This window comes from Anolis sagrei, chromosome 3 (assembly GCF_037176765.1).
Source record: "Anolis sagrei isolate rAnoSag1 chromosome 3, rAnoSag1.mat, whole genome shotgun sequence".
Classification (NCBI taxonomy): Eukaryota; Metazoa; Chordata; class Lepidosauria; order Squamata; family Dactyloidae; genus Anolis; species Anolis sagrei.
In genome coordinates this window covers 223,045,978-223,063,987 of record NC_090023.1, presented here as the reverse complement: position 1 = coordinate 223,063,987, position 18,010 = coordinate 223,045,978, and the positions used below count along the sequence as shown (strand labels likewise).

General features: G+C 43.8%; 1 protein-coding gene across 3 annotated transcripts in view; it reads left to right on the top strand.

Moving 5' to 3' along the window:
• The window catches only part of DGKG (diacylglycerol kinase gamma), a 186,073-nt gene that overhangs the window by 122,687 nt on the left and 45,376 nt on the right, over positions 1-18,010 (top strand). For all 3 annotated transcript variants that reach the window (XM_067465916.1, XM_060768046.2, XM_067465915.1), the window contains one exon: positions 11,696-11,760. In XM_067465916.1, the coding sequence (XP_067322017.1) occupies positions 11,696-11,760 (65 nt within the window). The remainder of the gene's footprint in view (positions 1-11,695; positions 11,761-18,010) is intronic.

The following is an 18,010-nucleotide window of genomic DNA, read 5'->3' as shown; positions in this document are numbered from 1 at the left end:
TTAGAAGGCAATACAACAGAAACATCACCCATTCAAAGACATAGCTGTGTTAGTCTCGAATATCAGTATTCAGAAGGATCTTGTAGCACCTTAGAGACTAATTAGGAGCATGAAGTTGGTATCATAAGATCTAACAGAATAACTCAATTATGTATACTTTGAAAGGCTTCTGGTGAAACAGACAGGGCAAATCTAAATTGGACAGGGGATCAGGCCAAATCAAACCTTATTTATAGTATTTATGTTCCACACTTCTCATCCCAAAGGGGACTCAGGACAGATCACAGAGCACATATACAGCAAACATTCAATGCTGATTATACAATGATAAGACAGCCAACAGTATTAGTTATTTTCCCATCTTCTGGCATCTTTGGAGGCAGTGCTCAGTTCTGGACATAGGGGGGTGCTGTCGCTCCATCTCCTTGCCAAAGAGCCTTCTTTGTTCGTAAACTTTCTTCCTTTTTCTGAATGAAACGCTGTGTCTAAAATACCTCCCTGCTTAATGTGGTTCCTAATTTATCTACTCACATTACTGTTTTCGATCTGCTAGGTGAGTGGGGGAGCTGAGCTGAAGGTCAGGAGCTCACCTGGCTTCAAACTGTCAACCTTTCGGTTAGCAAGGTTTATTGCAGCTGCAGCTGGTGATTAACCTGCTGTGCTAAAGACAGCCCTGTCCATACTGTTACGCAGTTCTAGGATACTCAACATTTCCAGCAAGCTGTGGAATATTTCCTAACTTTGCCCAAAGTGGGGCAAAGTTGTTTTAGACCTAAAGCCCCCACAGTACTCACCAAAAATAAGTGAACACCAGCCAGCAGTGGATTCAAGGTGAATCTCTGTTTTCTTACCGATGTAAACTCAATCTTTGGTAGTTTATGCTACCAACTTTGTTCTCTTGGGATATATCTACACCGTTGAATTAATGCACTTTAACTGCCACGATAGCACTTTAACTGCCATGGTTCAATGCTGTGAGATCATGGCATTTGTAGTTTGGTGAGACACACCAGCATTATTTGGCAGAGAAGCTGAAAAGATCTTGTAAAATTATAACCCCCATGATCCTGTCATTGAGACATAGTTAAAGTGGTGTAAAACTGCATTAATTCTACTATGTATATGCAGCCTTAGTTGGTCTGTAAGGTGCCACAAGATCTATTTGCATATCATTACCCACAGTGTTCTTACTCATTTCTTAGCCCCATTGTCACCTGTGGTCAAACTGGTTTTGTAATTTTTTTAAAGTACCAGTATGATGACACTAAGAATTTAAGACTGCATTAGCAGTAGTCAATTCACAGCTTTAAAGGAATGTTTAGGGATTTTGTTTTCTTTTTTACATACATGCTTACATTTGCAAATGCCAGCGTGAAAAGCCACTGTTGCTCTTTAGATGAAGTCTGTGAAGCTTGTAATGATTCCTGTGGGGATTTATTGCAGCCTTGTGATATAAGGCTCTCTTCTGCATCAATCAATTTTATTTTTAGTTTACTGTAGATTGTTCTTTCTCATTGTGAGAAGAGGAGGGGAAAGTGGTAATGGTCCTTATGCTGCTATTTGAGGTGATCTTTCTGTCACTCGTCAGTGCTTGAAAGTAAAGGACTTTGCACACATGTCTCTTTTATGAAGAACTAAATGATGAGACAATCATGTGAGGAGCAAACCTGCTGGAGTATCATGCGATGTAGCAAATTGGTCAGCTGACCTTCAAGAGGTTTCAAATGACTCACTCAGCCATCTACAGAAAAATCTTTCCAATACAGCAGTCAGGATGAGAAGGCTCAGAATGTGTTCATATTACACTGTTAGAACAGCCCAGTGTCTCTTTGTAATTGTTCGGGTTTTGTTATTTACAATCCTGGGATTTGTGTTTTGTTGGGAAACCTAGAATTCTCTGCTAGACAGAAAATAGGAACTCTAAGAGCTTCACCAATTACGAAACTGGCATTAAAATGATATCAAGCTGCTACAACAGTGTTGAGGTTCTTCCACACTATATAATTATAGTGCTATACTCAGTTTTAATTGTCAGGACTATCTGGGGTTTATAGTTTTGTAAGACCAAACTTTAAAGAGACTATTCAATGTGTTGGATCTTTCAGGAGGAGGGTTCAAAGCTTTGGCTACCTCTTTAAAGTTCAGATTTTAAAAAACAGAATGGATTCCTTGCCTCACTGATGCAGGAGCCATCAGCCTCCACTGCATGGTCCAGCTATATAATCATAGAATAATAGAGTTGGAAGAGATCACATGGGTCATCCATGGTATGGTTGGCGTGATTTTTAATCATTGGAGCCCCTGGTGGTGCAGTGGGTTAAACTGCTGAGCTACTGAACTTGCTGACCAAAAGATCAGCAGTTCGAATCCAGGAAGCAGGGTGAGCTCCTGCTGTTAGCCCCAGCTTCTGGCAACCTAGCAGTTCAAAAACATGCAAAAGTGAGTAGATCAATAGGGTCTGCTTTGGCAGGAAGGTAACGATGTTTCATGCAGTCATGGCGGCCACATGACCTTGGAGGTGTCTACAGACAATGCCGGCTCTTTGGCTTAGAAATGGAGATGAGCCTCCCCTCCCCCCCCCAAGAGTCCGACACGACTAGACTTAATGTCAAAGGAAAACATTTGCCTTTACCTTAAGGCACTAGAGATCCCTGTCTAAGAATTCTTCTAAACTGCAAATCGAAGGATTCTGTAAGATGGAACCATGGCAATTTAAGTGGAATCATAGCATTACTTCTACATGGAACACTTTGAAAAACAAGCCCTGGAGACAGCAACCAAAAAGCCCACGATATGGTTCAGATATGTGGATGACACCTTCACCATTTGGAGCCATGGAGAAGAAGAACTCAACAGGTTCCTGGACCATCTTAACAGCATCCACCCAAACATCCAGTTCACCATGGAAAAAGAAAATGAAGGAAGACTGAAGCATGCGAGAAGGGGGCTAGAGCGCAAATGGAGGAAATCTCGGGTCGAGTCTGATCGAACACGGGCTAGAGCCTCTCTTAAGGCATACTCCGTGGCTATACGGGCGGCCAGGAAATCATTCACGACCACCCGTATAGCGTCTGCAGCAAACAGATCATCGGAGCTGTATCGGGTCGTGGGTGAACTCCTCCACCCACCTGTGGTGGAGGAGGTCACCGATGACCCAGCAGCTCGGTGTTGCGATTTCGCACACCATTTTGCAGATAAAGTCGCTCAGATACGCCTCGAGCTCGACTCCAATTCCATCGCAGTGCCAGAGGAGGTGACGGAGGTACCTGCTTGTCCATCCTTGTGGGATTCTTTTAGGCTTGTTCTTCCTGAAACCGTAGAGGAGGTTCTTGGGGCTGTGAGGGCGACCACCTCACCTCTAGACCCATGCCCATCTTGGCTCATTAAATCTGCCAGGGAGGGGTTGGTTGATTGGTTTCTGTTGATTATCAATGCATCATTGGAGCAAGGGATTTTTCCATCTAATCTGAAGCAGGCTGTGGTTCGTCCACTCCTCAAAAAAGCTTCCCTTGACTCCACGGTGCTGAGCAACTACAGGCCAATCTCCAACCTCCCCTTTTTGGGTAAGGTGCTGGAGAGGGTGGTCGCCTCCCAGCTTCAGAGTTTCCTAGACGACACCAACTACCTAGATCAGTCACAGTCTGGTTTCAGGCCTGGTCATGGCACCGAGACAGCCTTGGTCGCCTTGGTGGATGACCTCCGCAGAGAGCTGGACAGGGGGAGTGTGACTCTGCTGGTTCTCCTGGACATCTCAGCGGCTTTCGATACCATCGATCATGGTATCCTTCTGGGACGCCTCTCTGGGATGGGTCTTGGGGGCACGGTTTTGTCGTGGCTCCAGTCCTTCCTGGAGGGACGAACCCAGATGGTGAAGCTGGGTGACGCCTGCTCTGACCCCTGGCCTTTGACCTGTGGGGTCCCGCAAGGCTCCATCTTGTCACCCATGCTTTTCAACATCTACATGAAACCGCTGGGAGAGGTCATCCGGAGTTTTGGAGTTGGGTGCCATCTTTATGCGGATGACACACAACTCTACTACTCTTTTCCACCTAATTCCAAGGAGGCTCCTCGGGTGCTGGACGAGTGCCTGGCCGCTGTGTCGATCTGGATGAGGAAGAACAAGCTGAAGATCAATCCCGACAAGACAGAGGTCCTCCTGGTCGATCGTAAACCGGATCGGGGTATAGGGTGGCAACCTGTGTTGGACGGGGTTACACTCCCCCTGAAGCCACAGGTCCGCAGTTTGGGTGTCCTCTTGGATTCTTCGCTTACACTTGAGGCTCAGGTGTCGGCGGTATCCGGGAGGGCCTTTGCACAACTAAGACTTGTGCGCCAGCTGCGACCGTACCTCGTGAAGGCTGATCTGGCCGGGGTGGTCCACGCCTTGGTCACCTCCAGAATGGATTACTGCAATGCGCTCTACGTGGGGCTGTCCTTGAAAACGGCTCGGAAACTTCAATTGGTCCAGCGGGCAGCAGCCAGGATGTTAACAGGGGCTCATTATCAAGAGAGGTCTACCCCTCTGTTTAAGGAGCTCCACTGGCTGCCATTTATTTTCCGAGCCCAATTCAAGGTGCAGGTGCTCACCTACAAAGCCCTGAACGGTTTGGGACCACCCTATCTGCGTGACCGCATCTCCATCTACGAACCCACACGTTCACTCCGATCATCCGGGGAGGCCCTGCTCGTGGTTCCACCTACGTCGCAAGCACGCTTGGTGGGGACACGGGACAGGGCCTTCTCTGTGGCGGCCCCCCGACTTTGGAATGCCCTTCCAAAAGACCTCCGACTGGCCCCCACTTTAGCAGCTTTCAGAAGGAGCCTAAAAACCTGGCTGTTCCGATGTGCCTTTTTAGATTAAGAATCCCCCATTCCGAGTCCTTGAAGCACTTTAGTACAACCGATGTTACTGCACACTGCACCTTTCAATCCATGTCCCTCCTGTCACTTCAGCATTTTAACCATGTACCCCATTGTGCCGGCCGAACCAGTTTTTAAATTGTGTCTTGATGTATTCACCGATTTTATTTGTCTTTTGCTTAATTGTTTTGATTTGCTTGTTTACTATTGTGTTATGTTTTACTGTATTTTGTTTTGAGGCTTCGGCCTGTGTAAGCCGCATCGAGTCCTGCGGGAGATGTTAGCGGGGTACAAATAAAGTTAATAATAATAATAATAATAATTTTCTAGATGTCCTAGTCATCCGCAAACCAGATCAACAATTGGGTCACACCGTCTACAGAAAACCCACACACAGAGATAGATATCTACATAAAAACTCCAACCATCACCCAAGTCAAAAAAGAAGCACCATTAAAGCCTTGGCAGACCGTGCAAAAAGAATCTGCGAACCCCACCTCCTCCAAGATGAACTGAACCACCTCAACTGGGCTCTCCAGGCCAATGGATACTCCACCTCAGACATCAGAAGAGCTGCAAGACCAAGAACAAGCCACGAGAGTAAAGATGAAGATCCACCCAGAGGAAAAGTGTTCCTGCCATACATCAAGGGAACCACTGACCGCATAGGGAAACTGATGAGGAAACACAACATACAAACAATCTACAAACCTACCAAGAAAATCCAACAAATGCTACGTTCAGCAAAAGACAAGAGGGATCCTCTCACCTCTGCAGGAGTCTACCGTATACCATGCAGCTGTGGACAAGTCTACATAGGGACCACCAAACGCAGCGCCCAGACACGCATCAAGGAACATGAAAGGCACTGCAGACTACTTCAACCAGAGAAGTCAGCCATAGCAGAGCACCTGATGAACCAGCCTGGACACAGCATATTATTTGAGAACACAGAAATGCTGGACCACACCAACAACCACCATGTCAGACTACACAGAGAAGCCATTGAAATCCACAAGCATGTGGACAATTTCAACAGAAAGGAAGAGACCATGAAAATGAACAAAATCTGGCTACCAGTATTAAAAAACTCTAAAATTATAACAGCAAAACAACAGAGAGGAAACAACCAGGCACAGATTAACACCTCCCAGCAAGAGATTTTCCCAGGCTCAGGCAGGCCTTCAAATGCTAATGAAGGTGATCAGCTAAACATTCACACCTAACTGCAGCAGGGAAGAGCTCCTTGCCCCACCCCAGCCATTCCACAGATATATAAACCCATTGTCCTAATTCCAACAGACCTCACTACCTCTGAGGATGCTTGCCATAGATGCAGGCGAAACGTCAGGAGAAATGCCTCTAGAACATGGCTCTATAGCCCGAAAAAACCCACAAGAACCATAGCATTATATATTTGCATTGTGTGAAAGGGCCTTTGGGAAAGCTGTAGAGCATGGGGAAATTTCTAATTGAGAAATAGACTTGGGTTATGGAGAAGGTGGTCTCAGATCATGAACATTGGGAAATACATTCAGTTAAGCTAGGAAAGACAGACAAGAAAAAAGAAGAGGAAAACACATGGAACCATAGCTTGACTCACAGGTGGCTACTCTGAGATTGAGAGGTCTTGTTGCCAAATTGTGTATGCATGCATGCACATACATATTGGATCCACTAATAATGGATCCACAGTTGTTAAATTCGCATATTTGCTTCCTGGAAAAAAAGATGCTCTTCTACAGACATTGCAGTCCCAAAGGCACACCTGCTGTATAGGGTTAGGATGAGGGATAAACCTGTTCTGTTGCCAGAAATCCTCTTCTGCCAGCAGACCCCATTTCTACTGAATGATTTCAGATTTTGCAGTCCACTGGCAGAACTGCTGTACTGGCAAATCGCTGTGGACAAAGAATCTAAAAAGGGGACAGAAAGGGGATGAATTACATCAGACTCAACCTTCCTACAGTCTGGGAACACAGCCACAATGTCAACACAAAGTTAGGCCAGGATGAGAGTAATTCTGTACAGATGCTCATATCCTAAAGCTTGAAATAACTTGCATTCAGTGCAGCTTGAGCTGACCTAGGCTAGATCCACACCAGCAAATTAATCCTACCCTGGCTTTACACCTATTTGCATCGCACAAACCCCTTATAATCTGAACTTAATATGTATTTGACAGCCACACATTTCCCCCAACAGAAGTAACATTGGGACAAACCAAAGGGTCCTATCATATTCATCTGTTCACTACATTGGATTTTTCCAGACATGACTTGCAGTGACTGCTGATTTATTTCTCTTCTTGGTATGCATAAATTTACCAACCAATTGGGGATTTTAATTTTTTATTTTATGGTCAATCTTAAATTAACTCTGCACTTTCATTGGATGATGCCTCCATTCAGTCCCCTTCTTGCCCCAATGAGTATGAATGAGCTCCAAAGCTTTAAATGTTTCCTGAACACATCCACATAGGAGGAAGGGCAGAGGGAGCGGTATGGTGGGAGAATGAGGAAAGAGCAAGGTAAGAGCTGTTCAGCAGTGGAACACTCTGCCTCAGAGTGTAGTGGAAGCCTCTTCCTTGGAGACTTTTAAACAGAGGGTGGATGGCCATCTGTCAGGGGTACTTTGATTGTGCTTTGCCTGCATGGCAGGGGGTTGGACTAGATGGCCCATGTGGTCTCTTCCAATGCTATTATTCTATAATTCTAAGATCCACCCCTTCATTGTTGATCATAAAAATCACTGAACATAAACATACATTCCCCAGTAAGCACTGATCATGCTTGCTGAACTTGGTAACCTCCCACCAACCTGTCCCCCTCTCCAAACATCTCACCATGATCCTAATTCAGGACAAAATATAGATGGGCAAAAAAGCCAGGCTTTTCTAGAAAACTCAGAGTTTTAAAAGTAGGTTTTTAAAATCACATTAAAACCATAACGTGTATAAAAGAAAGTCTTGCCTTTAAAAAGGAGGAATGCTGTGTGTTCCAACAACACAGGCATTGAAGTAAGGACAAATTATCTTGCTGATGTGGAGCCAACCCTAATGTTAGCTCAGCTAGCCCTTCACTATCTTAGTTACATTTGCACTAGTAATAAGACATTCATAACTTGGAGAAGTAAGGTTTACTTTGTGACATATAGTTCCATCTATATATGGGACAAACCGACATGTGTACAACAATAAATAAATAAATGGACACTGACTAATTGCTATAAGTTTATAGTTAATATGTTAAATGTGGAAAATAACAAATTGCAAATGAAATAATATAGATAAAATTGAGAAGGTTACAATAACTAAGAGGATGTAGGAACCAGTTAGGAATTATTTAGAGAATGTGCTAAGATGTGGAGTAGAAAAATTAAGACTAAGATTGATATTTCAAATTTAACTTCTGTAGTTTGCTATATAAATTGCATGTACGAGGAGGGGAGGGGAGAAGTGGGATAAAACAATAAAACAACAATAAAAATGGGGGGGGGGACTGAATAAATTGCTTGTTCAAAAAGTCCCACACTTTTCCAGCAAATCTATATAAATTTGCAACCATTGGAAAAGAATTTCCCTTCTATACAGTTGACTTGTGGGTACATAGTATTCTGTTTTAAACTCAATCCCAGTTCCCTCATCCCATAGACATAGAACATAAGGCAGGCTTTTGATTGTCCAGCTGTTCTATGTCAACACATGTTGCTTACTATCATCATTGGTGAAATACTTCTGCCCTAATGAGTGTGCTTTCTTGCTATAGAGTAGGGTGGGAACCATACAGCCATGCTGAATTGTTTTGTTAGACTGCAACTCCTTTCAGTCCTTCCAGTCAATGGTGAGGAATGCTGAGAGTTGCAATTCAACAATGCCAGAGCTTCTCCGGGATTCCCCCCTCTGCTTGTGGGAGCTTTTCTGTCCAATTGGGAATTCTGTGTAACTTCATGGTTTGCATACTTCCTCTCTGATAGAAGTTGGCCCAATGAAAGGTATCATTTTACCTATGTTATGAGGTTGCTAAGAAGTCACTCACAACAGCTGACCAGTTTAATGTTCTGACATGGTAGAAGAAACAGCTGATTAAAAAAAACACTGAAGCATGGTCTCATGTTATATTAAGGTTCCATTTATAAGTGATTGATGATTGTTGTAGCTGTGTTACAGACAGGAGCAGTGGGTCTTACAAATGGCTGTAACTGATGTGCTGACCTTTTAAATTCTGTAGGCCATGATTAATATTTCATTAAAGAACTTCAAATCAAGTTTAATGCTTTGCAGACCTTTTAAGGAAAATTACTTCAATGTAATAGTAATCATACTGGCACTACATCCATAGATTCATTGCAATCAGTTATAATAGATTATGCAGTGGAAGAAGGAGATGTAAATAATCTAGCCACAATGTGGTGGAATCTCAGTGCTGTCAAGCTGCCGTTAAATAAGGCCATACCAGTGAACACGATGACAAGTGGTTTCACCTCCATGAGCCTCGGCTGCCATATGCTGCTTCCCATCTTCTCCCTTCCCTCTTTATTTTTGGCTGTGAGAATTGTGGGCCAGCAGCTATATCACTAACAGGAAGTTTTGGATTACAAATAGATCAGGACAGGGGCTCGCTGCATCCCCTGCCTAGTGACACCTCTGCACCCAATCACTGAGATGTGGGTGATGAATGGTCTGCTAATCCCTGGATGAAGCGAAGCACATTCCTGGGGCTATCCAGATTCAGAGACAGCAGGAGAGGGCTGTGTGTTACTATTTGTGACCACACACCCTCTCTTTTTCTAGCTTGCTCCCTCTGTCATGTGGCTGTACTTGAGTGTTAATGTTTCTCAAAGCAAACACTTGCCAGAACTTTGAAATGTTAATTTTTGGACTTCAGCTCCCAGAAGCCTTCAACTATGTTTACCAAGGGACTGGAATTGCTATTGTCATATAATAGCTCTTCTAACCTATGAGCAGAGCTGTTCAAATCTCTCTCCCCCCCCCCCCCCCATTTTCAGGTTAAAAAAACCTGGTTTACTCATGAATTTTAACAGGTTAACCCAATCCCCATGCTGCTAAGTCTGTGAGAAGCAAAAATCAAACAAGTCCTTCCAGAACTGCAAGCACTATCTCAAGCAAATTTTGACAGTTTATTCACAGTAATTACTTGCAGCAATAGGTGATATAGTGGAAACAATCAAGTTGGCCCACCCACAACTAGTAGGCAAAGCCTAAGGCATGGGAGGGATTTGAAGCCACCCCCCCCCCTAATGAAGGAGATGAGAAAATTGATTTAAGTCTATATAAAATATAGAATGAATCATATTATTTAAATTATTTTGTGTTTTGGAATACTTCTCATGATTCTCTAAAAAGAAATCAACCCCCGCCCCCTTTGACATTTTTTTCTGGCTATGGTTCTGCCTATAAGCACTCATATATTTGAGGACATGACAGATACAGGGGAAATCATGTTCGCTATTCATTTATCGTGTCAGTAGCAAATTGAGAATATAGTTATAATGTATAGAAAAATCACAAAGTAAGTTAAAATTTGGCATTATACTAAATTTCCTTTGACCATAAGCTGGCCACTTTGAGTGCCTTTGATGATGCTGCAAAAGGTCCTCCATTGAGTATGTGGTATGGCTCAAACTGCATTATAGTAAGTGGTCCGTGGTTTGATCATCTCCACACTCGCATGTCGAGTTTGCTAGCACACCAAAAATGTGTAAGACAAGAATGAGAAATGTAGCCCATAAATATTATCCATCTGTTCTAGCCAGTAAAAGTACTGCCAAGAGACTTCTAGGTGATTTAGTCCAACAACATTTGTAGGGCCACATATTCCTCAGCACTGTCTCAGCACCATTCCATACAGAAGGAGTAGGCAACCTGTTTCCCTCAAATCAGTAGTTCTCATTTGCCCTTCAGATGCTGTACACTTCAGCTCCAACATCCCTGACAATTGGCTGTGCTGGTTTGGACCTCTGGTAGCTAAAGCTGCTAACACTTGGATGTTAGGAATCACTGCTCTAGATATTGTTGGACTACAGCTCCCATGAGTCTTAATTACTGGCCTAGTGGGACTTGTAGCTCAGCAACATTTGCTTATTCCCACCATAGAAGATTGTTTGGAGGTAGTCTTCACTGATTTCAAGGATGCTTTTAATTCGTTTTAAATTTATTTTCTGAGAGTACTAGGGACCCTTCCACACAGCTGAATAAAATATTTGCTTTGAATTGGAATATATGGCAGTGTGGACATAAAAGCCTGGCACTTGTGTTTACCCATATCATAAACACAAGTTATGGGGCATGGAAAAATACACAAAAAAACTTAATGTTGAATTAATATCAGCAGCGGCTTGTGCGTTACCATGAAGAAAAATAGCTTCAGACTTAATTACAGAATAAAGATTGTGTCATTACAAATGACTGTAAAGATTGAAAGCACATTTTAAGGACTAAACCAGACACTGTATCTTGATGGTCTTCATGTAAATGGGTGTGATGAATCTAATCTGGATTTTAGTCTGGACTTTAAAGCTATCGAGAGTATCGAAATGTCTCTCTCACTAAGTGCGGTCCTATGGATAGTTCCTTTAAAGTTCAGCCTAAAATCTAGAGTAGATTCACTGCCACACTGATATAGAAGCTACCAACTGTCACTAAAAGCAGAACAATGTTTGCAGTATCTAGTTTGTGGCATCCAAACTTTAGCTAATTCAAATATTAATCCAAACTTTAGCAAAGGTGATTTTGTTCTTTGCAAGGCCTCATGTGTTGTCTGTCTCTCCCCACCCCCTGCTCCCTGTTTGCTTCCCTTGTTTTCTTTCTTTATAGGATGCATCTATTGCACACAGATTCCACATGATGAGAGAAAAACATCCAGAAAAATTCAACAGCAGGTAAATAACCTTTTGCAACCTCCAGTGTTATTCCAGTGCTTAGGATAATGTGTTCATGGAGGGAAAGGCCCAATTGCTTAGGTCAGGTATTGTAGGGGAGATGTTTGAGGGCCTATTTTGGTTTGATTTGTTTTATGATAGAGTCTTGCTTATCCAACATAAACGGGCCAGCAGAACGTTGGATAAGCAAAAATGTTGGATAATAAGGAGGGATTTAGGAAAAGCCTATTAAATGTCAAATTAAGTTATGATTTTACAGATTAAGCACCAAAACATCATACAACAAATCAACAGGAAAAGCAGTTCAATACATGGTAACATTATGTAGTAATTAGTGTATTTACAAATTTTGCATCAAAACATCGCAATGTATTGAAACAGCTTTGGATCTGGACGTGAGCTTTTGGATCGTTGGATAATACAGAACGTTGGATGAGCGAAGGTTGGATAACTGAGACTCTACTGTATTTGAACTCTGTGACCCTCCTGACCAGATCTAGGAGCAAAAGTTGCAAGCTTATAATTAAGGGATTCTGAGCCCAGAAAGTTTCCTTCACTAGCAGAATTGAATAGGTTTTTAGTCTTTCCACACGTACCTCTGCTCATCCCATCTGTACCCATTAACACCACATTCAATTCTAGCATCGTAAATTAGAGAATGAAAGCAAGAGTTCTTTTACTACTGCTTTTGTTAAGCAAATAGAAGTCAGAAGTCCTTCCCCGTCTACTGCAAATTCAACAAGAGATGTAAAAATAAATTCAGATCTATCTTCTGCCTATCTATCTATCAAATTACCTGTCTGAACGCATCTCCCCCTATGAACCATCACAGAGATTAAGCTCCTCCGGGGAGGCCCTGCTTTCCGTCCTGCCATTGTCACAGGCATGATTGGTGGATACGAGAGACAGGGCCTTCTCGGTTATTGCTCCCTAGCTATGGAACTCCCTTCCTGGTGAGATCAGGTCGGCCCCCTCCTGTCCTTTAGAAGGATGGTAAAAACTTGGCTGTGGGACCAAGCTTTCGGGACAGGGCAATAAAACGGCAATAGGAATGATGACCAGGCCAATTAGAATTGACATAGATGACTAGAACAGTTTTAAATGGTGTATTTTAATATTTTGATAAATGTTGTTTTTTTTAATGTTTATGTATTGTATGTGAATTTGTGTCCCGGCATTGAATGTTTGCCATGTATATGCTGTGCTCCTCCCCGAGTCTCCTTCAGGGTGAGAAGGGCAGAATATAAATGTTTTAAATAAATAATAATAATAATATCTCTTTTCTATTGTTTGGAAAAGTTTTTTTTTAAATTGCAGAAGGGATGTGTAGTACTGAAGCAACTGCATCGGATGTTTTCTTCTCTATGGTTCTGTTTGCCTGAGATGGAGTTGTTAATGGGGTGGAACACTGTTTACCAGGCATTGCCATCTGGCTCTGGGTTCTGTTGTCCAGCTGAGAAAATAGGTTGCTGGATAGTCCGGTTTTTTCCTGAACCTGGAGCGCTGGCCAAACATTTTTCCTGGCATATCTGCACAGGGACGCTGCATGACTGTATCTGGTCCCTGCAGCCTATGGTGCTCCACACCCTATATAGAAAGGACTGTGTACTTTTAGCAGCAGCATAGCAGGAAGTGATCAACAGATGAAGCTTTACAATACACAGAAATAGCCATTTCTCTCATGCTATGCACCTGGCAATGATGACCCACATGTACACAGAGCTTTGCCCACATGGGTGCGTCATATTTTGACAGTAGACAGAAATGGAAGCGTAGCCACGCAGGCCTCTTTGGGTGGATGAAATAAGGGATGATCATGGCTCTTTTGTGTGGCTTTGCGTTTTATAAAGTGTCTAGGGATTCATGCAGCCCTTGGGGTGTTATCAAGTCTTAAATCCCATCATTCCTGACCACTAACACTGCTGGCTAGAGCTGCTAGGAGTTGTGATCCAACAATATTGGAAAGCCATGTGATTCCCACATCTGGAAACCCTTATCTGTCAAGAGCTAAAGACAGTTTCAGTTGTGTCCTTGTGGTCTGCATTCCAGTGGTGGGCAAGGCAAAAGGATGGGACCAGAAATACCAACATATTTTAGCGTAAAGCTCTTACCATCAATAATGAAACCTTGGGATAGTCTTTTAGAATGAAGGAGAGACTGTATAAAAGCTGAGAAACCACCAAACTACAGCAACCCCAGAGATCAAGATTGGCACCCATGAGCCAAGGTTCCCACTCTTGTGATAACAAATGGCCTTTTTATTTACTCCAGGAATCATATTTAATCATATTTAAATGGTTGATGCTGGTTCTAGGTGGGCAAATTGTTCTCGTATTTCCGTCCACAGCAATTCTTAATTTAAGTTCTATTAAACTTTCCATCCTTTATCATCATGTATTGTATTATCTTACAGCTTTTACTAGGAAGGTAGAAGGGAATAGAAAAGAAGGAAGATCAAATTCCAGATTGTTCTGGAATGCCTGGTGGCCCTAGGATTACAAGATCTGCGCAGAGATGTTGAGGATAGGATGACTTGGAACTTGGTTCATTAATTGATTTTGTTGCAATCTAACATCTATGAATGTCCCGGCTTTAGGCCGGGACATGGTACCGAGACAGCCCTGGTCGCCTTAGTGGATGATCTCCGCAGAGAGCTCGACAGGGGGAGTGTGTCCCTGTTGGTCCTGCTGGATCTCTCAGCGGCCTTCGATACCGTCGACCACGGTATCCTTCTGGGACGCCTCGCGGGAATGGGCCTTGGTGGCACTGTTTTACAGTGGCTCGGGTCCTTCCTAGAGGGTCGTACCCAGAAGGTGTTGATGGGGGACAGCTGCTCGTCCTCACAACCTTTGTCTTGTGGGGTCCCGCAGGGTTCAATACTGTCCCCCATGTTGTTTAACATCTACATGAAGCCGTTGGGAGAGATCATCCGGAGTTTCGGGGTGCGGTGTTATCTGTACGCAGATGATGTCCAACTCTGTCACTCCTTTCCACCTACTTCTAAGGAGGCTGTTCAGGTCCTGAACCGGTGCTTGGCTGCTGTGTCGGACTGGATGAGGGTGAACAAATTGAAGTTGAATCCAGACAAGACAGAGGCACTCCTGGTCAGTCGAAAGGCCGAACGGGGCATAGGGTTACAGCCTGTGTTGGACGGGGTTACACTCCCCCTGAAGACGCAGGTTCGCAGCTTGGGTGTGACCCTGGATTCATCGCTGAGCCTGGAGCCTCAGGTCTCAGCGGTGGCCAGGGGAGCATTTGCACAGCTTCGGCTCGTGCGCCAGCTGCGCCCGTACCTCGGGAAGTCGGACTTGGCCACGGTAGTCCACGCTCTGGTCACATCCCGCATAGATTACTGCAACGCGCTCTACGTGGGGCTGCCCTTGAAGACTGCCCGGAAGCTCCAGATGGTCCAGCGCTCGGCAGCCAGGTTGCTAACAGGAGCAGCTCTCAGGGAGCATACCACTCCTCTGTTGAGCCAGCTCCACTGGCTGCCAATTCCCTACCGGGCACAATTCAAGGTGCTGGCATTAGCCTACAAAGCCCTAAACGGTTCCGGCCCCACCTACCTCTCCGAACGCATCTCCTCCTATGAACCGACACGGACATTAAGATCGTCCGGGGAGGCCCTGCTCTCGGTTCCGCCTGCGTCACAGGCACGGTTGGCGGGAACGAGAGACAGGGCCTTCTCGGTGGTGGCCCCTCGGTTATGGAATGCCCTACCAAGCGACATCAGACAGGCCCCTTCGTTGCTGGCATTTAGGAAGAAGCTCAAAACCTGGCTTTTTGAGCAAGCGTTTGGCTAATCAGCGCAATTGTACACAGAATGACGGTAAATTGAACATAGGAACGGTATAAGGATATGAGACTGGATCTTGGTTGCGATCGAGGCATTGTATGAATGGTTGTGTGTTTGTTATTGGGTATGCTGTGCTTTAATTGTTATTGTTGTGGTAATTAATATTGTGTAAACCGCATTGAGTCACCTATTATAGGTTGAGAAACGCGGTATAGAAATAAAGCAAATAAATAAATAAATAAATGAATTATTTGGTTGGCTCAGTAGATGGATCCTTGAAACTTTTGGAGAAAATGCATGTGTATCTAATTTAAGTTGTATTTTGTGTGTGTGCATGTGCACACAAACATACATACATAAATGACACACAGTCAGTCCTCCTATTGCAGATAGCGCGGTTAAGAGTGAATGTAATTGAGCCCCCGGTGGCGCAGTGGGTTAAACCCTGAGCTGCTAAACTTGCTGACTGGAAGGTCGCAGGTTCGAATCTGGAGAGCGGGGTGAGCTCCTGCTGTTAGCCCCAGCTTCTGCCAACCTAGCAATTCAAAAACATACAAATGTGAGTGATCAACAGGTACCACTCCAGCGGGAAGGTAATGATGCTCCATGCAGTCATGCCGGCCACATGACCTTGGAGGTGTCTACGGACATTGCCGGCTCTTCGGCTTAGAAATGGAGATAAGCACCAACCCCCAGAGTTGGGCATGACTTGACTTAATGTCAGGGGAAAACCTTTACCTTTACCTCAATGTTTTTATATATTTAATGTGTTTTAATTCTATCTTTAAATGTTTATGTTAATTGTACATTGTTTTAAGACATCGAATAGTTGCCTATGTGTAAAGCCGCCTTGAGTCACCTTCGGGATTGAGAAGGGCAGGGTATAAACATAGTAAATAATAATAATAAAAATACTTGGGGACTGCCTGTATTTTGGTTTGTGCTTAGGAAGCTGGAGGATTTGGCTGTAGACCCAGTCCCATTTATTCACACTTGGTAATTACATGGAAATTCCTGGGCTGGCAGGAACAGGTTATCAAGGCAAGGCACAGTATCAGGTTAGAACTAGTTCACACCTCATTTAGAATCCACTTGCAGTGGTCTTACAGTGCACAAAGCAAATGAGTGACTGCCCCTAATGGGCTGCATAGGATATGTTCAGGGAAATACGCCAAAGAACCTTGTTTTCAGTGATATTTTAGAAATTCGGCAACACTCCAACACAACCCAGGGTTCCATCTATACTGAAAAACATTTCTTAAGGACAACGTTGCTAATATGAAATGAGAACCCCCATTGCAATTTTTAAGGCAGGAGTGGGGGATGTGTTTCTCTGGCATTTTTGCACAGGATGCTGCATGACTGCACCTGGCCCCAGCAGGCTGCAGTGCTCAGCACTCTATAAAGTAATAACTGTGTAGTTTTGACAGCATGCTTGAGATTTGAGCCTACAAACCCCATCTTTCATGTTGATTTGGTCTGGTGGGAGTTAAGATTCCAATTTATTTATTTATTTATTTACCTTGCTTATATACCGCTGTTCTCAGCCCGAAGGCGACTCACAGCGGTTCACAACAAATACGAACAGCAAAAATTCAGTGCTACAGTATAAAAACAGTTAACAACCTAACACATTACACAATTAATAAACAGTTACTACAATACCCATTCACTGTCGTCTCGTCATCAAAAACATGTTCCAGATTCGTCATCCATTGTTCCATTCCAGTGTTCATTAACCAATCATTGCACTAATTATTCGAACGCCTGCTCAAACAGCCAGGTCTTCACTTTTTTGCGGAATACCATTAGAGATGGTGTTAGTCTAATGTCCGTAGGAAGGGCGTTCCACAGCCGAGGAGCCACCACCGAGAAGGCCCTATCTCTCGTCCCCACCAGCCGTGCTTGAGAAGCAGGCGGGATCGAGAGCAGGGCCTCCCCGGAAGATCTCAAAGTCCTGGTGGGTTCATAGGCAGAGATGCGGTCGGATAGGTAGCTTGGGCCGGAACCGTTTAGGGCTTTAAAGGCCAACACCAATAATATCTTGAAGGCCACAAATGACCCACTGATGAGAATATTCTGATATTTCCTCAGTGTGTCACTGGTGGCATTCTTTCACTCAGGTTGAAGCTTTCATTTGGTAAAGTGTCTCTATCATTCAGTCTATTCACAGGCGTAAATTTGGTACAGTGCATCCACAAACATTCCTAATATGAGTTGTACAAAGCCATCATATGTTTTCCAGAGATATTCAGCATATTCTGAGCTAGAGGATAAGGTAACTGATTATATGCAGAGTAATTGTATGGATGCAGTTTTTATGACCAGTTTTTTATCATGTCAGAAGCGACTTGAGGAACTGCAAGTTGCTTCTGTTGTGAGAGAATTGGCCATCTGCAAGGGGATGCCCTGATATTTTACCATTCTGTGGGAGGCTTTTCTTATGTCCCTGAA